Source organism: Mus caroli, unplaced genomic scaffold, assembly GCF_978045245.1.
Source record: "Mus caroli unplaced genomic scaffold, Mus_caroli_1 scaffold_13, whole genome shotgun sequence".
Taxonomy (NCBI): domain Eukaryota; kingdom Metazoa; phylum Chordata; class Mammalia; order Rodentia; family Muridae; genus Mus; species Mus caroli.
In genome coordinates, this window is record NW_028227268.1 from 114,129,216 (window position 1) to 114,155,422 (window position 26,207).

Here is a 26,207-nt window from a genome sequence, read left to right on the forward strand (position 1 = left end):
TGCTTACACAATGATTCTTGATATGACCAGTTAACATCTAGAAAAGTGGAAAGCCTATTTATATCTTGTTCTGAATTTTAAAAGTTCTAGCAGATTACTCAGTAAATCTGTAATGGTCTGTGATATATCCACTTGATGAGGTAGACCAATAGCCTCAACATGCCCTTTCCTACAAGTGTCTGAGCTGGGTGGACTATAGAAGAGAATCCCTTGAAAGAAAAAGATGAGAGGTGATGGCCATTTTGTAACCCAATATGCTTCCTCCCAGTTACATATAACAAAACTAACCTAAGATCCTGCTGAAAAGGGTCTTGCACAAGTGCTTAAAGTCCCTAATGAGTTAAGTTTAGGACATTCAGAAAGCAACTGTATTAAATGGGCCTGCCGGAGTCCGTCAGAAGACTATATGAGTCTCCAAGACCCTCTATCCTAGAGACCCCAGAAGCAGCTAAGTAGGCAGCTTTCACCCTGTGGATCTCCCTTGTTGACCACCTCTTCAGACTGCACCGGGAGTTCCTGCTGCTCTGGTTGTCTCTTCCTGCATGCTGTTCCTCTGAGGTTCAACATACTTACCTGGTCTTGAGAGTCACAGGAATCAACTTCCTGTGCTGCATGGTTGCTGTACCACTTGTCCCTGCATCTCCCAAGTAATACAACACAGAGGAAATGGGGATTTCGCTTGAGAACTTTCATTACTAACATTCAGAGAGATTTTAGAAGATTGTGAATAGAGATAATATGACTACTTTAATGGTTCAAGGCATGAATATCAGATTAATTAGAAATTAATATTTGATCTTGTATTTGTGACGAGACAAGAAATACAATTGAAATAGTGACCACCCTGTATGTGTAAAAAAATATCTATATAAAATAAAATTTTTACTTGTATGTAGGAAAGAATGTCTTGTCTTTAAAATCTGAATTGAAAAATAATATTATAGATGAACAGAGGCTTGATTTGACTGTTTACTGGTTAAGTAGAAATTGAAGTTGTTACCTTAATGCAATCATAAAATGCTCTTTGTGAGAAAAACCACTTCCAAGGCCATTCCAAACACTGGTACAAGAGCCATGCTAGGCATTTCTCTACTCCAGAAACTGAGCTGGCTGGGCTGCACCACCAGCATGACTGTGTGATACTATGCACTATGTACACTATGCCTATGTACACTCACCTCATCTCTGCAGTGACATTGCTATGCAATCCATTTATCAAGGAGGAGAAGAATGTCTCCAGAAGCTGCTTCAGGAAATCCTCTGTGCTTCCTTCAGCTTCCGCATCGTTTTTGGACTGCATGTGCTTCAAGATGAGATTCATGAGATCTGCTATTTGAAGGTTGGTGGCACTGAAACTGGGAGCTGTTTCCTGAGATAGTTCTGCAAAGTTACTAACTGAATTCATCACAATGCTTTCAAGAAGCTGCTGAAAAACTGAGAGATCAGTGAGCTGTTCTTGATCTAGCATATGGCTAAAAAAGCCAACATCAAACTTGCCTTCTCTAGATTGGTTTCTGAGATAGCCCAAATACATAGTAAAATCCCTGGCCAACATACTTACATCAGTTGAATTCCCACTGACCATGGCATTGAGTAGATTTTGAATAAACCTAAAGAAGTCTTCATTTTCATACTCACGAAGCCAGGGTTTTATGAGAAATAGAAAACCTTCAATAATTTCTGATGTCTTCAATGGTGATGAATCCAGGAGTTCCAGAAGTTGAGGAAGTTGCACAGTAGTGTTTTGAAGACCTGCACCTTGGATATTTTTGTTAATATCAGAAAGTAATTGTCCTAGGCTCAAGTTACTAGTTAGATCTTTGGGAATCTGTTTAAAGTCCAACCACAGTTCTTCAATGTTGTAACTTGTTTTATTGTTTTTAAATAAACTTCTATCTGTATGATTTCCATTCAGAAAGTTTGTGATTGGAGAGAGTAGATAATGAGTACTATTTCTTAAAGTCCAAGTAGCAGAAATCAATTTGAATAACCTTTCCAAATTTAAGTAAATATCATTTTGGACAGATTTCTCTGTGCCTTTAGTGAGGGTAAGAATCCTTTCTAAGTTACCTAGCCTGTCCAGAATGGTTTCACCCAGTGAGAATTTTGAAAAATTGACATATTTTAGCTTTTCTATGATTTGCAAAGCACCTTGCTTTATGGTACTACTAGGACAGAGTTCTGGGATGCTGTCATTGCCTTGAATTCCAGAAGATGACATGAAGAGCAGTACCTTATGCCAAAATGCCTGCACAGTTTTCACAAGTAAATTTTTAACATGGAAAATCTCCAATAGCTCCGAGAGAATGGAATTCCAGTCTGCTAGCTCATGGACTGCACAGGCCACTTTCCTGGTTATTTCCACTGCATACTTTTCACCTATGCACTGTAAGTCACTTGGGGGTGGCAGGTGAAGAAGATCCAGTAGACTGGTCACCATGTGAAAGAAGGAAGAAGGCATGTGCCTCTGGATATTACAGTCTTCTATCTTAGGGTTTTTCTCAAGCCTAAAAGTTGTGTAGTTTGAGCACCAAACCCTGGTAAGGCACATCAAAGCTTCTGGAACAATAGCTGGCTCATCTGATACCAACTCAACTGTATCCAGAAGAGTTTTAACCACATCAGCAAAGTCTTCCTTGGTGATTTTGAACATGGTTATGCCATGAAGAAGGGTAAAGTTATAGACATCCCTGAGGCTTTCTGTGATGTTTTTATCTACAATTCTCTGAAGGAGTCCCACAATGTGGGGAAGAGCATAATATACATCCAACACAGTATCCACCACATCCTTGGGAAGCAGATGGGAAAGACGCAACAGGTGGCTAACACTCCATGAATGTGAACTCTCTACAAATTTTTCCACTAAGCCCACAAGCATATTGACCCCCAAGTTGTCAATACCTGATCTGCTGAGATTCTTAAAGAAACTCATTAGGATTTCACTGTTTTCTCCCAGCTGGCCTACTAAAAGCTCTATGTCTGCCTTCTTGAGAGAATGCATGAGAGATGTCACTTTCTTTAAAGTTTGAGCATGATCTGAATTTTGTGGAATATTGAAATGGACAGCAGGCATTAAAAAATTGAACACATCCCGTGACAATTGTATGCTAAGATCTACAGCTTTCAATATTTCATGTGGGACTACTTCTGATGAATTCTGAAGATTATGAGTTAGGTTAAGAGCAAAGTTAGCTAAGTTGTAAACTGATTTGCCTAAATGCCTTATATCTCCTTCCTTTGGACTGGTAGAGAATACACTAAACATTGTTTCAGTGTTAGAAGAGGCATTATTTCCAAGGACACTATGGAAAATACCTTTTAAAAACTTCTGCATTTCCTTCCCCAATGCTATGATGTGCTGCCAAATATTCTGAAACTGGTCAGGAATATCACCTGACATTTCTGTGGGTCTTAGAAGTAAATCCTTGAAGTGCTTCCAGTTGGACTGGGAAGCAACGTTGAGATCTTCTGTTAAGTTGGTGATGATCATGTCTACCTGCTTTGTGGAATCATTGAAAAGAGATAATAAAATCTCAACATTGGGCACATTCTCTTTTTCCAAGCCTGTAGTAACTATAATATTTAGAAAGTCAGTTATGTCTTTCAGGTAAATATTTACACAATTTATATTTGACTCATTCCATGGACAAATGGGTCTTTTCTTATTTAGCATCCAAGTTAAAATGTTCAATGCAGAGCTCATTTTGTCCCCCATATCCTTAAAGCTTCCCAGTATGTTATGACTATGACTGGGCAAGGAACTTGAGTTATACATTATACACAGATGGTTTATGATGTCTATCCATGTGATGCACCCTTCCAGGCTGCTACTTGTGTTCTTTGACGAAAACATAGAACTTAACATGGCCAGAATATGTTCTGGCTTATTAGAAGTGTTCACAAGTAATAAGCTATCTTCAAAAATCAACTCAGTGAGTCTCTGGAAAATATCAGCACATGCTGATAAAGTTCTACCCTGTGACACATGCCTAAGAAATAATATCGTTTCTTTCAGCTCCGTGATGATGCTTGCAAATTTGGCTTGATGATCAGGAAGATGATTTGAAAGAAAGTTATTGATCAACTCCATATAGTCTGAGGCTTTACTTAACTCAATGAAAACATCAAACAGGGAATATAAAAACTCCCTGCTTGCATTTATTTTCATTGGAAATGTCTTCAGCTGGTGCAGGGAGGTTTCCATGGTGATAAAAGTTTTCTCAACTTGGTCCAGATTAAGTGATTGTACTGCAGTTAATTCATTACCAAATGCTACCCAAAGATCCCTGAAGTCCTGAAGGCCATCCCAGTCATGGAAGTTATTCTCCTGAGTTATATTTCTAAACAAATTTAATATGAGCCTAGCAGTAAGATATGTGGGAACTATTCCTTGGCAGTCTTTAGAAATGTTCGCATAATTTCCCAGGTCATTCAACAGCTGAGTGATACCAACATGAAGAGGAGTAAAAATACTCAGCTCAAGTTTAAATATTTGAGAAATGCTTCTCCAGATCTCAGCCCACGTCTGAATCCATGAAAGGGTGCAGTGAATGGCCGTGAATTCGCTGATCACACTACCATTTACTGAGAGGTTGGAAAAAAATTGTGTCCATGGAAAAGGAAGGGAAGATCCATCGTTTCCTGAATAATTCACAGAAGAAATGGTAGCATTTTCCTGAATGAAGCATTCACTCGCCACTAGGGTTTCTGCTGAACCATTAAAACACTGAGTGACATACTGAAGTAGAGAAACACGAAAGCCTTCATCTGCTACAAACAGCTGCTTGAGGCCTGTCAAACTAGCATGAATCACTGCTTCTGCTGGTCCCCCTCTTGCCATCAGGGACCAGGCTTGAAGTTCTAAAAATTTGAAAATTGAAAGCAACTGCTGACAGTAAGATACTTCCGATATCATCCCAAGAGCCTCTGTTGTCTCCGATAAAAACGAAAGTGCTTCTCTGATGTTTTGGATATTAAACTGCTTTATGAGGTCCAAAATGTGTCTGGAGATTTGAGTAAGATAAGCTATCAGAGGCTCTCTATTCTGAATGTTGAAGAATTTATGAATATATCGATAGAATGAGGAATAGGTTTGCAGAAGTAGAGCTATGTTTTTGTCCTTGAAGACATTTATGTATACATGAGTCAAAAAGTTATCCAGTTCTTGTTTTTGTGGCTCAGAAAGGGCAGAGAAAAGCTCAGATGTATTCTGCAGAGCATAGACAGTGTTCAGCGCTATTGAGACTTGTTCCTGTGTCAGAAAGCTAAGTTCACAGAGACTGTGTATTATAGTCTCACTTAAATGTATAAAGTCTGCATTAATGGCTGGTGATTTGGGCCAATAGGAATGGAACAATTGGGAGAAATTAAAGCGTTTACAAAGAATTTTTTCATATTCCGCAACAGAAAAATTTACAAGTGTGGAAAAGACTTTAATGATAGCTCTTTCTTCTTGTGAAATGCCAGTGAGCCGGAATTCTTGCAGTTCTGAATTAATTTCAAGAAGTATTAATTCTAAAAAGTTCAAAATATTTTTAGATTCCTTCTTCATCCAATGATTTTTAAGTCTTTGAATTTTTTCAGTGACCAGATTATCAAATTCCAGAAGCTCCTGAGGAGCAGCATCATGTGCGTCTGCCTTTAAACGTTTTAAATGATTTAGCCATGAAGCACTTCCATTGAAAACAAGCTCAGCGAGAGAAGACAGATTATCAAATTCAGGAGCAGGGAATGAGGCAGAAGGATTAGATAATAATTTCTCCACAAACGACAAAAGAATGTTCATCTGTCCGTTTTCAAGGGTGTGCAACTTCTTGTCCACCACTAAAAGGTGCTTTGTAAAATTGAAGGCCCTATGATACAGATAGAATTGTTTTATTATCAGAAAGAAAAATTAACTCAATGCCTCAAATTTCTAAGATATTTATAGACATGTAATGATTTATAGTGGTCAAAACAAAAGATTTTCTAGACAGTACAGTTTTTATGTCATGTCAAACTAACATGAGCATCTATTACTGTTAGAAATCCCAACATGACTGCAAATATTTAACTTAAAATTTGTTTCCTATTATAGGGGAGAATACATTCTAAATCTCATTCCCCTCTTAATCAATATTTATGACTGCTAAGCACAAGTCTGCCATTTATACCTGTTGAATTTGTTTTCATACTTCCATTCAAAATGAATTGGGCTGCTGGCTGCACTGTGACCACCTGACTCACACTCCTTCTAGCACAAATGGCTGCTTCTATGATCATGCCTTGCCTACCTGGAGAGACTAAAGCTCTCTGAGATCATGAGCTAAAATAAATCTCTCCTCCATGAAGTAGATGTCATGAATTTTGCCACAGCAATAAGAATGGTGTCTGATACAAACAGTGAGTCAAGCCCATTTAACAGGCCAACTAAAAGCCATAATGCCAGAGTATCATTACAACAGACACACAGTGCCAGAGTAACATTGCAACAGATACATAGTGCCAGAATAACCCTGCAATAAGTACCCATCATGTTACATCCTGGGAAGGACTCTCACAGCAGCAGTCTTACTTCATCCCATAACTGAATTTGGAAGCACATATCAATATTTTAATCTTATGAAAAACAAATTTCTCATTTTCTTTAATTAATGAAGTTGCACTGTTAGCATATGGCAAGAACAAAGCCAGTTGTGTTGGTGTGTGTGTGTATATGTGTGTGTGTGTGTGTGTGTGTGTGTGTGTGCTGAAATCAGCTTCCTTGGCATAAATTATATTTAATCTCTAATATTTTCATCCCTTAAATCAATGCTGAATTAACTATAGCTTCTTTCCTTAAAAATTCCATACTAACTCTATTGAGTTCACAGATATAACATATAGCATGCCTTTAGAGCACATTCAGAGTGGTTTTGCTGCATTCACTAAAGCTGTTAAATAATTAAAGTTTTCAGGACATAGAATGTGCAGGTATTCTGTGACTGTGCAGAGGTCATGTCACCTCCTTTCCTCCTGTGCCCACAGGAAAGGCTTCACCAGGTAATGAAATTCATGTCTAGGAACAAAATGCTTGCAAATGCTGGCATTTGAAAGCACCCCTTGGGAAATCTGTAAACACAGAGAAACCTAGACCCTTGATACAGGATTTATCATGCTGAAGTGAGGTTCAAAACTCAGGGCTTAAACAAACTTCACAGGGAAATTTGGTCTCATCCTGAGTCTTAGTTATACTATTATATGCAAAGTTCCTGTCCCATCCAACCCCAGTACAGCTCCCAGACTTGAGTGATTCAATCAGGGCACAAACTCCATAACTGTAAACTACAGTTTAGGAAAATCCTATTCCTGTGGTCACACACCTAATAGACAAATACTGGATGCCTGATATGAAACACCACCCCTGCTTAAGTGAAGCTCATAGCCATTAAAATAATGTAGCCTATGACTGACATTTGCTTATGATAGTTAATACCTGGGAGTCTATAAAACTTACGTGGTTATGGAAGTTATTGGAGACTTCTTAAAGTTATTGAAAAATATAAAATAATTATCAATGATGACTTTCCAATTCATGTCTTGTATATAACAAGGAGAGTCCTCAGAGAAAGCTAAAAAGAAACATCAACAATCTGAGTATAACAGACAAGCAAAATATAGCCGATCACCCTAATATGTTTCAAAAACAATGAAGTAGGTTTGGTAATTTGTGATTTGACATCTGCTTCCAGTCATGATGACACAATGGGCCACTGAGCAGGGCAAAACATTGATTCATGTAAGATAGAGGGCAAGCAAGAGGAGACCTATGATTATCCTACTTATTGCTTTAGAGAGACTATGGAACAGTAGATGGCAACCTTTATAATGCTCCAGTGCTTTATTATGAGCAACCATATTAAACCATAAAATTACTCTATTGTTACTTCATCACTATAAGTCTTTCTACTGTGATGAATCTCAGTGTAAATATCCAGTATTTAGGAGATCTGATATGTAACCCTGAAGGGGTCATGACCCATAGGATAAGAATCACTGCTTTAGGACAATGTACAAGGATGGGGTAGGTGACCTGGTGGTCAGTGGACATACTGTGTTGGGTTGAAGCTTAGATTCTGAAAGAAGCAGTGCCTAGGAGGGGTCTGCAAACTGTATGTGTCCCTCTATTATGCAGATGAGAACTAATTAATAATGTGAGGACACTGCTTGAGACAAGAAAGCTTCACTCCCCCACCTCCTACAACATTAAAAATATTTGTTTAATGATCATGCAATAACAAGGATATACTATATTTTGCTCATGGTTATATTGGAACATTTTATAATTTCATCAATTTACCCTCATGGTTACATTGGAACATTTTATAATTTCATCAATTTACCAAGTACCTCAAACAAAAAAAGATTTTCACTAGTTATAGGTAATCTCTAAAGATAACTGAGATGAGGAACATATCTTTAAAGCAGGAGCATCTAGCCTCTTGACATTGCAATATAATGTTATCATCTACAAATATATTAGGTCATAGTTGTAGCTATCTTGAGATGCACATTGCATGAGTCACAGATTGAACACACCATACTTTTCAAAGCACTCTTATAGCTAGGAGTGTGGTAGAACATTTGCTTAACATGGACAAAACCTGGTGTTTGTTTCCCACACTGAGAGGGGAAGCTATAAAGCCAGGAACTTAAAGGAATAAGCTAACTATAAGAATGAAAAATGGCTAGCACAGAATAAGGATCAAATGTGTATTTGACATCCAACAAAAAATTCCACAAATAAAAAGGAAATATGATGAGAAAAATAATTGGTCAAAATAGATAGACATGATGGAATGAGGAAGAACATAAACCACACATGTGGTTTGTGCTATTCAATTTACACTCTATTATTTACACATTTACAAGACAAAGCTTATGAGATTAGATAAGAGCTAACCATTCACTATATGTAAGAAATGCACTTAAAATATGAAGAAAAAATTTTTAAAAAGACATATGACCCTCAATATTAATAAAAAGGTCATCAAGCAATGTAGAATCTAGATAGTAATGTCGTCATTTCATGATAGTAAAAGTGTCAAGTCATCAAAAAGGCACAATGATTCCAAACATGTGCACACTTGACAGCACAATTCCACACCACAGAAGATAAAAACAAACAACTAGAAGATAAAACACAGAAGATAAAACAGACACAACACAGAAGATAAAAACAAAGCACAAAGATAAACAGGCTAATCCATGCTGTACTCTGAGATATAATTAGACATGGGGACAAAGTATCAGCAAAACTACAGGATTTACATAATTCTGCTAACAAAATATACTACATAATGTGCAAGAACTATTCCACCCGGCGTGAACACAGGACTAATTCCCTCCCTGGACAATGGAACAATTACCAAAGCCTCATTTTCTAAACCCTAAAAAAAATCACAAAAAGTTAGCAAGACTAGTGGTATAAAGAATGTTTACAGACCAAGAAAAAATTAAGTAGAAATCAATAACAGAAATATAACTGAAAATCCTACATATTTGAAAATGAAATCATACATCAGCTAATTACTCGTGGGTCAGAAAAAAAATAAAAAGATATATACACATTTATATATTTTAAACATGTCTTATTTTGTTATGGGTTTTTCTAAACAAAAATATTTCTAACTTCAAGCAAGCAATTTAACCTCTTTAGCATCTATTTCTCAAGCAAAATTGCATAAGAGTTACATTCATTACGCCTCATCAAGTCCCCACTAAAATAACGAAGTGCCTATAGGGGAAAATGGAAACACTCCAGTAAAATTAAGTCAGAGGTGTGTGATATTGCATAAGAAACAAGTTGATGCTATCAGAAAATCGAGCAGTGAAACAGAAAGAAATTAAGCAAAAGATGAAAATAAAATCTTCCACAGTCAACTCCTCTGCTGTTCTTTGTGGGGAAAAAAAAAAAGTTTAATCCAAATGTTCATTCCACTGGCAAAGGATAGGAAAGTGCTATCTATTACGTGAACCTTCAACCTTCAGTTCTTGCTAGATACCTCTTATTGTGGGTCATAATAAAAACATAGTAAAGTAAGCTTTTATAAAGTTTTATCAAGGATAAAAATAATATCTTTGATATTGCTGGCTAGCTCAGTTAAATCTGTCAGATGCAATATTTGTTCTCAAGTTTATCTGCTTCTAAAGCCCATACTATCATACCATACTCCACCCCTGCTTGGTCTATGAGGTAAAATTGCACTCTATAATATACAATAGTTAGATCTGTTCACCGGGCTATGTCATGTCACCCTTGTGCCACATTCTTAGTTTGCAGTTCTTTCATTTTTGTTGCCTGCTTGAAAGAGGAAGGAAGGGTTAAATAATGTGTAATCTAAAGATGCTCACACAGCTGCAGGGCGTTTTCATATGGTTTGCTATTTGGTGGTTTCAAAATGTTTGCATGCTTACATGTTCCTTGAACATCTCAAAATGCATATTCTAACTATTCTGCAGGTCTAAGTTAGGGCTGTGATCTGCATTGCTAATGGCATGCCAGATGCTTCTGCTGCTGTTCCAGGGACCACACTGTCAGTAACAAAGATGTGGGCAATTAGCTGCGTAAAGTACACATACCATAAGAAGAAAAAAAAAAACTCCACAGACTACTAAATATACTGAATATCTCAGCTATTATTTATAAGCCTCCTTGTTAGCTATATAGCTCTCCATCTGACAGTTAAAGTTGCTAAATGGACAAAGGTTTTGTAATTTGAAAATGTAGAGTGGAAAGAGTTTCTAATCTGATTAAGAATGAATGAGGAACTACAAGGAGAAAGCATAGGGACATTTTTTTTTTTTATGTTTCTGCCTGTTAGTTATGTTCATTCTTCAAATCCTGATTCATGTGATGAGTTGTTAGCTACTCTGTGAACATAAGCATTACCTGGAACTCATCTCTAGTTGTGTCTATTTCTCCCACTAATTTGAACTCCATTTAGGCTTCTCCAATGAACCATAAGATCTCTGTGATGCCCTTGATTTAAAAGATGACTTGCCTTCCCAATAGTCGAGTAAACACAGGCTGTAGCAGTGGTTCTCAACCTTCCTAATGTGTGACCCTTTAATAGAGTTGCTCACATTGTGGTAACCCTCAAGCATAAGACTATTTCATAACTGTAATTTTGCTACTGAATCATAATGAAAATATCTGATAAGCAGAATACCTGATGTGTGACCCTGTGAAATGATCATTTGACCTCCTAAGGGGTTGTAATCTACAGGTTAAGAACCACTAGTCTAGAAACCATTCCACCCTTGATCATCCCAATGAAAATAAACTGAGATGGTAGCCCCTTCGGATTCTAGGTTCCTTAACTGTCAAGACATTTTCTCTGGAGGACTTCCAATTGGAAGATCAAATACATGCCTTTTCCTGAGGTCATCTCCCAAAAAGCTGTACGTATTATGACAAGAGAAAACAGAGAGCTATGTAGTCCACAGATGAAATGGAGGGAAAAAAGCAGCAGATGGTAGCTGCTAACATCATCAAATAGGAAAATAAGTGGACAAGGGGGATCAAACAGAGCAGAAATACAAAAGTCAGAACCTGTGCTTGAAGAGGAGAATGTCTAAACGGGTTTTCCTTTTAACTCTCCACAAGACTCATGAATTAATTAAAGCATAAATGTCTGTGCCACGGTGCCTGGAGCTGATCCTGTGCTACAGCTCTCCATAGTCATGCACTGCCAGGAGAGAGCTGGTCCCCCAGGAGTGCTGACACACCTGTGAGCACAGGAGGGACAAGCCACACTCAGAGACAGCAAGGCAAGCTAACACCAGAGATAACCAGATGGCAAGAGGCAAGGGCAAGAACATAAGCAACAGAAACCAAGATTATTTGGCATCATCAGAGCCCAGTTCTCCTGCCACAGTGAGCCCTGGATGTCCTGATATACCAGAAAAACAAGACATTTACAATCACATCTCATAATGATGATAGAGGACTTTGAGAAGGACATAAATAATTCCCTTAAAGAAATACAGGAGAACACAGGTAAACATCTAGAAGCCCTTAAAGAAGAAACACAAAAATCCCTTAAAGAATTATAGGAAGACACAACCAAACAGGTGGAGGAATTAAACATCTAGGATCTGAAAACTGAACTAGAAATAGTAAAGAAATCACAAAGGGAGACAAGCTTGGAGATAGAAAACCTAGGAAAGAAGTCAGGAGCCATAGCATCACCAACAGAATACAAGAGATAGAAGAGAGAATCTCAGGTGCAGAAGATTCCAGAGAAAACATTGACAAAACAGTCAAAGAAAATGCAAAATATAAAAAGGTCCTAACCCAAAACATCCAGAAAATCCAGGACACAATGAGAAGGCCAAACCTAATAATAATAGGTATAGAAGAAAGAGTAAAGATTTCCAACTTAAAGGGCCAGTAAATATCTTCAACAAAATTGTAGAAGACAACTTCGCCAACCTAAAGAAAGAGATGCCCAAAAACATACATGAAGCATATAGAACTCCAAATAGATTGGACGAGAAAAGAAATTCCTCTGGCCACATAATAGTCAAAACACCAAATGCGCAAAACAAAGAAAGTTTATTAAAAGCAGTAAGGGGAATAGCTCAAATCACATATAAAGGCAGACCTATCAAAGTTAGGAGCAGAGACTGAAGAAATGGCCATCCAGTCAGTGACTGTCCCACCTGGGGATCCATCCCATATACAACCACCAAACCCAGACACTATACATATGCCAGAAAGATTTTGCTGACAGGACCCTGATATAGCTGTCTCTTGTGAGGCTATGCCAGTGTCTGGCAAATACAGAAGTGGATGCTCACAGTCATCTATTGGATGGAAAAAAGGGCCCCTAATGAAGGAGCTAGACAAAGTACCCAAGGAGTTAAAGGGGTCTGCAACCCTATAGGAGGAACAAAGATATGAATTAACCAGTAAACCCCCCCTCCCAGAGCTTGTGTCTCTAGTTGCATATGTAGCAGAGGATGGCCTAGTCGGCCATCAATGTGAGGAGAGTCCCTTGGCTTGCAAAGATCATATGCCCCAGTACAGGTGAATGCCAGGGCCAGGAAGCGGGAGTGGGTGGGTTGGGGAGCAGGGCTGGGGGCAAGTATAGGGGGCTTTGGGGATAGCATTTGAAATGTAAATGAAGAGAATAGCTAATAAAAAAAATGACTTGAAAAAAATTACAAAAGGACACAGAGTTGGGTGGGGATGGAGGAAGGGAAGCATTGGGAAAGAGATGGATATGATCAAAACATATACCAAACTCTCAGTGAGCAAATAAATTATCAAAATCAAATAAATGTTTTCATCTAAACAAGACAGTTTCTTAGAGTGAATAAAATCTCTGTAAATCGCACTGCGAAAGCCTAGGCAGACAAAGCAGGCCTATCACAGCTACAAAGCAACCCTGAACACAGTAACTCAAATAGCTAGCCTCGTTTGCAGGGACTCCCACTTTAGACTTCCCTCCGTGATGCATAACAACACTTCATACTGTAACTCTATCTTACTAAGTGGGGAAAACAGCACACATTCCTATTAAGACCCCCTGACTTACATATCAGTTCACTGTTCTGAAGACTTCCATACATGTTCACATATCGAGCCAATTCACATGTCTTCCTGATGATTTCTGAGAGGATTTTCCAGTAGGACTTCTTTTGCATAGACATTTGTACATCTTCAAGTATGTGAGATACCCTGAAGCCAAGAGAATCCAAAAGGTAGAACTTAACTGTTTTCACACTGACATATACTTATAGACCCACCAAAGGCAATGCACGAAAACATTAAAAAGCAATTAGAATTTTAAATAGTTCACTTAATATTTAATTATTTATGAATTCTTATACCTCGATTGGGAAAATGAGGAAAAACCAAATGGCAATATATAAAACAAACAAAAAAGAATAAATCAAGCAAAAAGCAAGAAGAAAATGAACACAACAATATAAAATAAACTTTGAGGCTAAGAAAAAATATATCCCTATTTGGTTTACTTGACTATGGGCTTATTAGCAGCCACAAAAAGTGGTTATTGGTGTAAAGGGTCATGAAATAGGAAAATGGTATGGATCACTTGAGCAGTCTCTTATATGAAAACATTAGCCTTGGTTCCACACAGACCTGAAGCTTGTCATGAAAGCTTATAAGTCGTGAACAGGAAAAACAGCAAACAGAGAAACTGTACCATAGTTTTTATTAATGTTTTATTAATGTGTTCTTTCTAGAAGCTCTCTTATATTAACAATGGTTTAATCTCTTTAAGGTCTTTAAGGTATCTTTCCATTCTACTCTTTAGGAACAGAATTATGATGCTGAGCCATCACCAAGTAGCACCTGAAATCCTTCCAAAGTCTAAGCCCTGAAAAGTTTTCCATCCAACACATACTTACACTATGGAGACAAGCTGGCTTTCACAACCACCAGGAGAGACACTATTCTCAGGTGAGGTAACAGCTCTTGGAAGCTGGAAGACCCGAGAACAGGTAAGGCTTACTTCTGACAGCTGTGTCCCAATATCCTGCCAGCCAATATGCCCACCATGTTCTGAAATTGATCCATTTGTGTGTCCTGCAATGACAGCTTGCAAACTATGACCCTAAAAAGAAAGAAAAAGCAACACCTGTCAAAAGTTAAGTAAGCCATTTTGTGTGGGCATTTGATATGGAGCCTACCTTGTTCATTTATCAAGGTCTCCATATGGACTTCTGGACAGTGATCTCAAGGTAGTTGTAGACATGAACTTCTACTCAATTGTTCAAATTTGTAGCCCCTAAATAAATCTTTACCTAACAATAAAGTAAGACTCTTTATTCCCCATGTCATTGAGCATCTAATAAATATCCTAATGTTGTTGCCATGTGCGTTAGATGATCTCCCCAGATATGGTGGGTGAATGCATAATAAAGTCCTCAGAGAATCAGACCTGCTAAACACCCTGATGGTAACCCCTCTTACAGTCCCTTGAGGTTTATCTCTGACACTTTAGTCCATAAATGCTGCAGAATGGCTTGTACAAATTTCAGCCGGAGTAATTGTCACAAACTTTGAAAACTTCTCTTCTTTCCCAGTTGCTTTTATGAATCTTTGAATGTCAAGAAAGCCCACATGGGGTTATTATAGAAAAAAGTAAGCTCCACAACCTCACTGCCCAAACTCCAGCCCCTATAATCACAAGATTACAGCTGTACAAAGAACATTTATAAAAATAAGACAACTCTACCTGGCTGAGCCTCCCTCAGGCCCAGAGTCATGAAAACATAGAATCTTTTGTTTCCAACCACTGAGCTTTCGAATGGTTGGTTAGGACAAATCACCGACTTCTGGCTGAGAAGCTGTCTCATACAGCTGAAGAACCATGCTTGCCACCTACGATTCCCACTGAGTCAGGCCCAGCTCCCCATGGGCTTTCCCTGGGCCTGCGTAGCTTCAGGTACACCTTTCTGTCTAACAAGAACCCTCTATGACTCTTCTTAGCTTCCAAGTTTTCCTCCACATTCAAAACACAAAAATGTTGGGGAAACTTCCAGATACTGAACTGTTACATACTCATGTTACCTGCCCTACACAAGCCAGAGAAGATCTTCATGTTTCTATGCCCCTTGGCATGCATTATAAACGCTGAGAAGACAGGGAGGGCTTGACTATGTACACACTCTTATATTCACTTTAATTTTGTTCAGAATCATTTCTATTTTACTAGTTTTATTATTTCACTGATTTTATATTCTAATGCATTTTTAAGAGACAGATAACTGTGAGAGGAACAAAATGGTAAACATAAGAATATTATAGTTTAATTCTTGGTAAGAAAGATAAGTGCTGAAGTTGATATTTATGGAATATTTTTCGAAATATTCCATAATCTGTGAATGTTCGGCATGGTTGCCAAGATGCTAGGCAGTGACAGGGGAAGAAAGTGACTTTCAAATCTTCTCATCACTAAAAGCCATGACTACAAGCTGCTGTACATTAACTATCACTAAAGTTCACTCTGTGCTTTCCTTCCCATATGCAACTAGGAAAAAATGGAGTGGGGAAGAGACCAGGAAACACAAGAGGCAGATGTATGTTTTTGGGAGTTCGAAGTACTTTCAGGGATAGCCAGGAAGGGTGTGGCAGGGAGTATGTACCACCACACCCAAGTAGTCAGGAGGACTAGAACTGAAGAATAGCCACCACTCAGGCAGCAGCATCCTTCTAGGGCTGCCAACACTTATACGGTCCAAATTCCAGGTTCAGTATTAGCATGTTGGGTGACTTACCCTTTAACAGGAGTCCAGCTGGTGCTGTTGGAGAGATCTAATGGTGGATACTTACAGCATCCTTCACTGCTCGAAGCAGCTCATTTAAAACACTGGTCTCATTGAAGAATAGGGTATGGCATAGCACTCCCCAGACACTCCTCCATATGCTAGAGTTCCCAGTGGGGAGGGGACCCTCCTGAGACAAATGTCCATTCTGGCAAATGGCAGAAGCATTCTTTGTCAACAGCTGAAAAATTAATAAGGATGGAAAGGGGGGACATTTAGGAATGCTCAGTGATGCTCCCCAATGTTATCAATATCTACAAATAGAAGCAACCACGTTAAAGTAAATCCCAGCATTAAAAAAAAAAAAATCTGCTCATTCTCCTTATGTCATCAGCAAAACTCACAACTGGCAAAGCTGAATACTGCTTCCGGGTTTTTTTAATATCTTGTAGGAAATGGTTTGTGTATAATTTTTACCTGGCTTAGCCCCTGAAATAACACATCCTTTTCTAGTCTCCATCCTTCAGACCCAGCAGGTATAAAATCCTTTGCTGACCTCTCCAGGTAGCTGAGAAATTCTGCAAGACAGAAATATGCTTCACCCTCCATTTGGATTAGGTTTCCCCCATCTTAGATTTTCTCCATAACCATGAAACAGTAAAGTAAATTCCAAAAACACGAATTTCAGCAACTTAGCCTGTTATCAAATGCTTCACTATCTTATGAGAAAGGAAAATGGGAACATGATGAAATGAGTGTTCTGTTATCCTTTCTGAAAACTCAATAGTGTGGATGCTTTCTACAAGAACACTTTCTTCTAAAGCAATGCCCCCTCACAGGGTCTTCTTCTTTTCTTCCTAGAAGGGTGAAAAGGATTTGGCTCATGATAGCAGAGTGTAACCTTGACTTCCTCGAACTAGGGCAGAAGAAATACCTGTCAGGCAATGAAAGTTCACAAAAGGGCATTCTACATTCTTAGAAAGACCTCAGTCTCATGCAGGCTCTGAACAGTGCCGAGGACAGGCAAGCAGAGGTTCCAGTGCCCTTATGCACAGTGTCCTGGGGGCACCTTCAGTCTGACAATCATGGGATTAGTGTCAGTGAGAAAGTTCAGCTGTCCCATGAAATGGCTTGACCCAGACCACACTGCAGGCTCTGCTAAACAGCAGAATATGACATAATTTCACCAGCAAGGCACAAGAACACTTAGTGGGTGACAAAGAAAAACAGAGCTGGTTCACCTTGAACAAATCGCAAATCCTGGGTAATCCTGTTCCTGAGAACAGTATCCAGCAGGAGCAATCTCTTCAGAGCTGGCCATGGGGACAGGTCTGACAGTGCATGCTGCAACTTGCTTAGATGCTGGAATCTGGGGACAAAAAAATAAGCAAATGCACCAAGTCAAGAGATGAAGCAAAGGAAAATGCCCCACCACTTAGGGAATTGTTCTCAGAGGCTGGAAAGTTAACTTCAGCCCCTAGCTGAGTTCTCTGCAAACTGCACTGTCAGTTGTTGAATATTTTCCTGGGAATTCTATTAGAAGACAGAATCAAACTAAATATTCTCTTTACCTCCAGAAATGTATGAAGCAGATGAAAACTAGGTTGAAGGATCAGCTTATTTTTACAAATATTTGCATTGCTGGGAATGACAGTGTATGCCTATCATCCCAGACCTTGGCAGGCCAAAATGCAGAAGGATTGTGAGTTAAAGGCCAACTTGGGATACACACGGAAACTACTTTTTTTTTTAATGCCTTAAAGCTTACAGTTATGAGGCACAGAAAATTAATTTGACTTTCAAAATATTGACCCATCAAAGGAATAAAAGGCATAAAAGACCCATCAAAGGAATCCTGCATAGGATAAGCTAAGAGTCTCCAAGATCAAAGGAAAAAATATATAACTTATAAGGCTGCTTGATACCTCCAGTGCCTGAGGGGTGAGGCTAGCTATTCAACCTTGAGCCTGCTATAAGGATTTTTTGTAAAGATGTTCACCTTGAATGCCAGTCAGAAAACCACTGAGGGCAGAATCTCCAGTAATACATATCTGCCTCTGCATCTCTACTTGGGGGTCTGGGGCTGCAGGAAGAGGCAGTGGCCCAACACGTGGTCCACTAGGGCTTTAGTCCTTTAAGAAGGATGATATGTGCATGGCTCAAAGGAATGCAGACGACAATGAAGACAAGACAGTATGAAGGAAGTTAGTGTGAGAACTGAGAACGAGAAAAGACTGAAATGGAAACAAATGTGGAAGCCTGAAGAACCATCTTCAGATCACAGTGCAGAGCAGGCCTGCCAAGAACAGCCAAATCCAGACTTCCTGCATCTTCATGTGCACACAGTGCATCTTCAACCAGGAAAAGAATGGCCAGGCGAAGGGCAAAAAATGAGAGATCTGCCTAGGAGCTTAAACAAATCACCTCACTCGACCCTGCTGAAACCTGGATGGGGATGCACTGCTTTGTCTGCATCTGGACTGCATCCACTTGGTCTCCTCAGAGCATCTCACCAGTGTCAGGTAAAGTATATGCTTGACATGTGGCTCTGGTATTATAGACAGTCTGCTGTTGGAGTCACCACTGCAGAGAGTATAGAAGAGTGAGGAAGAGTCCTAGTGACATTTCTCTTAAAGAAACCAACATGAAGGAGGATCCATCCCCAGTCCATCACCCTAGATACACCACCTCTCTCTACCCAGCCTGAAGGGTAGCATCTTAAATGGAGTCTTACATAGGACAAAGCAAGGTCAGATGGCTCATTCTCTAAAGTATTCTAGGCTATACTGAGGAGCAAGCAGATTGGCTCATAGGAAGAATGAGAAAGAAGACAACTGTGTTTTATTTCCTTGCCAAGTGGAAAACTTGTTATGGAATCTGAATCTAGGCTGCTGAGCCTCTTCAAGCTCAAACAAGCCAGGGAATTTTAAGACCATATCTGTAAGCAAAGAGTTATATGTGTGTTTGGTGAGTCAGGTCTTGATGGAATGCCCAGGGTTATCCTAAGAGTCCATGTTACCCAGAATCTTTGCTATGCATCAAAGTCTAGATGTAGACCCACAGCCCAGCCACCAAACCAGCATGAACAAAGTCTCAAGACAATGAAAGAGTCTTCATTGACTTCAGGGGAAGATGTGAAAGATTGGTTATGGACCCAAGGAATTAAAAACAAGTGTGAGTTCCTGGACAAACACTTGGTATATGAGACAATCAGTTTCCTGACAAGGGCTGAATAAGGATCTTATAGAAGCCTGTACAAGTGGCTGCTCAATTTCATACAAGTATGGATACTGAGAGACAGACAAGATTTAAACAGAGACAGTCCAAAGAGGTATAGCCAAAGCAGCAGGACAGTCCCTAAAGTAGAGGAAACACTCAAGAATGCTACAGGGTTCAGACCAGAGTGGCCAGTCACAAATATGGCAGGTAAGAAAGAGCATTATCATAGAGAAAGTGATCAGAGTTCCAACCTCACACAGCCCTGAGGAGATGGGACTCCGTGAGGAGGGGAAGGGAGAGGAAGGAGAAAGGGAAGAAGAGAGAAGAGGAAAAGAACAGGAAGGAAGGTGAGGAGGAAGAGGAGAGGAGAAGAAGAAGAAAAGGAGGAGAGAAAGAAGAAGACACTGCAGAGAAGGAAGAGGGTAAGAGGAAAAGGAGAATGGCATGAGGAGAAAAGAGGAGAGAGGAGAAAGGGAAGAAGGACACAGAGGAAGAAACAACTCCAGAAATAACAGAATTAATGAGAAGGATTGCAAAGTCGTGAAGTTGTATAAGGGGACATTTGACATCCACGTAAGAAAACACAGAGAATCTGTGAAGAGAAGACATAGGAAAGTCTAGAAGGAGGCAAAAGCAGATGTTAGCAGAAGTGAGACTATCCTCTACTGAGTGCGGGCACTGTCTGTATAGTGGAAACAGGGGGACTCTCTGTCAGTCAAAGTTGTGTAGCAATGTTGATAGACTAACCCTTTTTGTAAAGTGAAGAGCTGAGGTCACTGGTCAGAGTCACATCTCCAGAAGACCAATGATTTAGTAACTAGAAAAAGCCTTAGAGATTATCTGGTGGTCAATACCAGGTAGGATGGCTGAGGTCCAGAGAGGCTGACAAAAGGGTCAGAGTTGTACAAGTGATGAAATCTGTTTGTTGCCCAGACAGGATAGGAGGCAGTTTTGTATTAGATCTGGCACTAGTGGTATCTGAATGAAAAAGGAGATTCCTGGGGAAATAGCCCTGTGCACTCAGCAGGTAGACAGCTAAGGCAGTATCAGGCCCTCCTCTTCCTGGACCTAATCGTGCACAGAATGGTAAGCCTTGGTTTGGTGGACAGCATACACAGAAATCTTCAGCTTCCCTAATATCTGAATGAGCTAAGAAACAAAAGGGTAATCCCTGGATTTCATTCTTCTTGTGTGTTAGAGAACAGTCAAGACCCTGGGCCGAAGTGTCAGGAGGCCTTTAGTGTCTATAGGATAATTGAGGTCACTTATTGTGGTGTGTTTATTAATGTATTAGATAACAATCTGTCCCTTATGTTGCCCAAGCAAACCAGCAGAATAGTCTTCAAGATCACAAATACAGTGTCCTGTACCTGAAGTTATTGATAGCCCTGTTCTATGTTCCTCTCCTGTCTCAAGGCATCTTGCTGTGTCCCATATCCATCTTTCTACAGCATTTATGACACTGTTACTCACAGTCACAATACTCCATGGCCTAGGGCATCTCTTTGGTGTTCTGAAGAAAGCATTAATTTCAGAGACTAATAGGACTCACATTAGCACAAACTACTACACACACATACACACGCACACACACCCATGTGCATCTAACACACATAGAAATATATGCACTAAACACAAAGCACACACACATGCATATGCAATGTACAAATGCACATATTGACACACCATACACATATATTCACACATATCATACATATAAACAAACACATATATCACACACATATGCAAACAACCCACATATACATTAACACATATGTACATAAACACACACACACATGTCCATGCACTTACACATACACACATGTGTGCACACATGCACACACACAGTCAAAGTGGAACTCATTGGCCCTGGAATTGAAAACAGAGTTGTGAAACTATTGCTAAGCAGATCTCAGACACAAGTACATCTGCTGTTCAACTACCAGCCAGGCCTCGCCCCCGCCCCCATGCAAACTAATCTTTAGAACAGTGCTAACTTCTGCTCACTTGTTGTACAATACACCCTTCCCCGTGATTATCCAGAAACAGGCTATTCTTACAAAACTACTTCACTTGCCCAGCACTGATCAGAATACCTACCTAACAAATATACTTCTCAACATATAGTCTTCAAGTATGAATAAATACAGGATGCACTTCATGGGAAAGTACCTCTGATGTGTATGTTGGGGGTGCATTTTCATTTTAAGACAAAGGCATCAATCTGAAATTCAGGAAGCTGATGCCTTCTCCAATGTGATCATGCTACTGTATGGTTACTTACTTCTGTTTGTTTGTTCATTTGGTTTGGGTTGGTTGGTCATTTTTTGAGATACGGACTACTGTCACTGAGACTGGGATGAACTCCTAAACTCAAGAGATCTCAGCCTCCTGAGCACAGGAATAAGATATGTGTGCCACCACATCCAGACAGCCCATTAGACAGATTTATATATCCACATCCATGTCCAGAAACTGCATAGATCTATCCTGGCAATGCCCACAATAAAAAAAAAAAACGTCTTGAGTTTCCCATGTACTAACTTGGCATCCATGTTTAGCTGTACTTCTACAGAAATGGTTTCTACCAGCATCATTGCACATTCCTAGCATGTCAGTGTGATCAAACCTACTCAATGGCAAAAGATATACATATGCCTTACATCTGTGGAAACAGATGGTAGTCTCTGGGGACATCTGCTGCCAAGCTGTCATTCAAGATGAGCAGGGCAGTGTGCAGGGCTTCCACCACCTTCCACGAGTGGCTCTGCTGCTTAAACTGCTCCCTAAGGGCTGCCAGACTGTGACTGGCACCTGTAAGCAGGTTCTGCAGCAGATTACCCTGCTGCCACTGGTCAAACAACTGCAAATTTAGAAACAAAGGTAGATTATCAATCACATTAGAAACACTGTACTTAAGAAATAGTAAAAAAAAACATTTTAAATGATAACTGTTTTGATTTCTGGTCAATTAAAATGTCTATTACAATTGTACTATGATTTCATGTCTACTCAAAAATTAAAGATTATAAATGTCTACAAGGGACACACTGCTTATATATTATTTCTCTATTCTTTTTACTATTCCTTCAGAAGAAATGAGAAAAGAAGTTAAAACTATGCATTTTGCTTCAAAAGATCTAACTTGAAAGTTGAACAATCACATTACAGAGAGTTTGCTGGAATGCTGAGCTTTAACATATATCCCGTCATTAATGAGCAGTTGCTCAGTACCACTTTGTGACAGGCCTGGGAATGACACACATAAGGCAGCAGGTGCTAAGGTCATCATCCGTGCTGTTCAAGTGTCTTGTGCCCAGATCAGATGGTGATGATATGCATGATGCAAATGCAGGTCGACTGATGGGGGCTTGACTAGCAACCCACATTAACACTTTAGATTCTGGTTTCCTCAGCACTCTCTTCATCACCGCAGTGATGAATACGGTACACACTGCCAAGTGAACAGCCTTGTATAATTTTCTGATCATTTATGTTATCCAATACTTGAGGTTCTGACCTTTATCAGTCATGCATGTTTGGAAGGGATGAAGGTTTTATTGCGGTGAGTTCTCCAGAGCAAAAACGATGCAAGTAGATATGACATTTGACAAAGAATGGGTGGTACTGTGGTAGGAGAGTATCCTGTTAGTGCCCATGTATCTCAAGGAATGGAGCTACAGAGCTGGGCGTGATGGTGCACGCCTTTAATCCCAGCACTCGGGACGCAGAGGCAGGCGGATTTCTGAGTTCACGGCCAGCCTGGTCTAGAAAGTGAGTTCCAGGATAGCCAGGGTTACACAGAGAAACCCTGTCTCGAAAAAAAAGAAAAAGAAAAAAAAAAAAAAAAGGAATGGAGCTATGAGCTAACAAGGGGTACTGTGGGTTTTGGAGCTATCAAGTTTCTACTAAGCAAGGAACTCCTCTACACACCAGCCTCGCTCCTCTGAAACACACATGCACACCCTTTGCCCTTACGTCTATGAAGACAGTTGGTGTGCCTTGATATCAGTCATTATTTTTGCACAATATTTCAAGGGAAAAAAAGCATGAGCCAAAAGTAATTTGCATAGCTATCAGCCAAAGTGACCCAAGAGATCTTACATGCCAGCAACAGGAACATAACATACAAAATTTGAATTTAGGAACTTCTTAGCTAACAGGTGTGCTTACGGCAAATGTTTTGGTATCTTTGGCTGAGAGTTTGATGAGTTAAGGCTGTTTGATGTATGTGAGAGGAGGTCACAAAGACCAGATATGGAAGACCTATAATCTTTCCCAGGAAAAGTCATAGAATCATATAATGAGTGACATGAGGAGCAAAGATCTGCACTCAGAGCATCCGGACATATAACAGCACCTGTCCATATAGCTTCAGCCAACTGACTGCATGGATGATGTAGTTCTTGACTGCTGACCACTTGGGATGACAGTCTGCCTGGTAGCCCTTGCTCTCGGCTTCATCCTCAGAAGTGTTGGACAAGATGGAACATACCATCCTCTCTAGGAAGCTGTGTGTAGGAATCTGGAAACAACATAAAAATTACTTAGAAGTGAAGCTGTTTTTCTTTGAATGTTTTTCTTTCAAAATAATTTCCCAGTCTTGCTGGAGTCAAGGCTCATGTGTTCACATGATTAAACACTGGAAAGTATCATCAAAATGTCTGTTATTTTTCCTGAGGGGAGGCTTCTAGAGTCAAGGACAAAATAGGTCCTGTTATTTTAGAATCAGGACAGCAACAGGAGCTGCTAGTTCTCCAGGAAAAAGATATTTGGTTGAGTCGAACATTGCCCCCACCAAAGCCATCACAGACTAAGCCAGTAGTTGATACTCTGAACTAACAGTGGTACTTTGCTGTCTTTTGTAGTTATCAAAAGCAGGCAAAATAAGAATGATTAACATTGCATCCTGGTTAGACATTGCTTTACCATTTTGAACCAATTCTCTTTTGTGTATTAACTCTTTGAAACTACTCTACCATTGTGTGTGGCAAAATGAGCTACACTCTGGATTCTTACAATAACTGTAGTGCCATCAGAATTGTTTTCATGGCTTTAAAATGCCTACATGGAAGCTATGACCCACAAGGTCACAATGTGAAGGAGTAGGGCCTCTGGGATACGCTATAGTTTAGATGTGGTAGTTTCCAGAGGGACATGGGATGATATTAGAAGGTGACCTTAGGAGATAAGGCTTAGAAGGGAAAAAAATCAGATCATCAGGGGTATGCTATTTTACATGATAATGGGACCCTCTTCCCTTCTTCTGTCTTTGCTTCTAGGCTACCATGAAGTAAATAGCTTCCTTCACCAGCTGCTTCCCACAATGATGTATTATCCCACTTACTACCCCAAGAACAATGGTGCCAAGGAACCTATGATACTTCTGAAACTGAGCCAAAGGAACCTTTCTTCCATTAAGATCATCAAAATCTCAGGCAGTTGCCACAGTAATGGAGAGATGATTAGCACAGGCGACAACGAGATCATGTGGAAGTAGCTGTCATGATAGAACTAATGCTTCTTATATGAAGGGGGTGTTTGATGAGCTTGTCATTCATCCTTTGGACTGTGTAAGGGCACAGTGAGAAGACACTGTCTTAGAACTAGATGGTGGAGGTTAACCAGACAGACAGTCCCTTGGTACGCTGTCCTCAGATTTTCAGCCTCCAGAGTTATGAGAAAAGAGTTTCTGGGGCATAGCTTCCAAGCTCTGTAATTTCAACACCAGACTGGACTAAGACAATAGCCATAATCAAGGAACAATGAAGTTTCTTTGTTCATCACACACTTTTCCTTAGGACTCAGCTGAAAATTATTCACTTATGACTATCAAAGTCACACAGCCCCTCGGGGTTTTGTTTTGAGGTTTTTTTCCCCCAACTGAAAGTAATACCAAGGTTATGTATCACATTAGAAAGATATGACCTTGTGGATGCCTAGATGGTGAGTCTGTGTAGTATGCAGGGTAGCATGTGCCGACAGCAAGTTCCCATTGACAGGCCCTGTCATGGAGTCTGAAGAAGTCATAGGAGCTCTGAGGCTGAAGTAAGGGAAATCACAGAGAACCCATAGACAAGGTACTCAATGAATCACTTTGTGGAGACAGAAAAAGATCAATATAAGGATAAAAGGCAAATATACATCCCACTTTAGCCCAGGGCAGTGTATGGTGACCCCCTTCCAACAGGCAAGGAAATATAGGGACATAAGTCAGACTAGACATAGAGGGGATCTGAACACACAAATAGAAAACAGTCATTCATGGGTTTTACAAAAGTGGGAAGCAAAACCACTGACCCTGAGGTTTTCATATCCTAGACCCCAGGGCTTATGAACATGTTAGGTTGAATAACCAGTAAAACTTGAGTTTGCAGATGGAATTAAAGTGTCAATCAATTGACAAAATAATAGATTATCCCAATTATCAAGTAGGTTCAATGTAATCACAAAAGCCCTCGTTACCAATACCAGTATACAAAAGACTATCAGAGAAGTTGCATAAGATAAATCCTGGTAAACTGTTGACTTTACAGATAGAGGAGAAACTATAAGCAGGGACCAGGGACAGCCTGTGGACAATGAAAAATGCAATAAAAGGGGCAGGGCATGAAAAATCCCAGATTGCACCACTCCAAAACATAACCCTTTAGCATAGGAGTTATTTTGAGCTAATGGACACTGAAAGTCAGCAGGTGCAGGAAAAGCTTCCAACCATTTCCCTTATC

General features: G+C 39.7%; 1 protein-coding gene across 1 annotated transcript in view; it reads right to left on the reverse strand.

Annotated features, from left to right (window-relative positions):
- Positions 1 to 26,207, reverse strand: part of Abca13 (ATP binding cassette subfamily A member 13) — a 485,227-nt gene that overhangs the window by 392,995 nt on the left and 66,025 nt on the right. The window contains exons 9-17 of the mRNA XM_021177120.2: positions 23,840 to 24,004; positions 22,143 to 22,342; positions 17,502 to 17,629; positions 16,738 to 16,838; positions 16,328 to 16,501; positions 14,401 to 14,606; positions 13,563 to 13,705; positions 7,475 to 7,589; positions 1,179 to 5,852 (exon numbers count right to left, since the gene is read on the reverse strand). Of these exons, the coding sequence (XP_021032779.1) occupies positions 1,179 to 5,852; positions 7,475 to 7,589; positions 13,563 to 13,705; positions 14,401 to 14,606; positions 16,328 to 16,501; positions 16,738 to 16,838; positions 17,502 to 17,629; positions 22,143 to 22,342; positions 23,840 to 24,004 (5,906 nt within the window). The remainder of the gene's footprint in view (positions 1 to 1,178; positions 5,853 to 7,474; positions 7,590 to 13,562; positions 13,706 to 14,400; positions 14,607 to 16,327; positions 16,502 to 16,737; positions 16,839 to 17,501; positions 17,630 to 22,142; positions 22,343 to 23,839; positions 24,005 to 26,207) is intronic.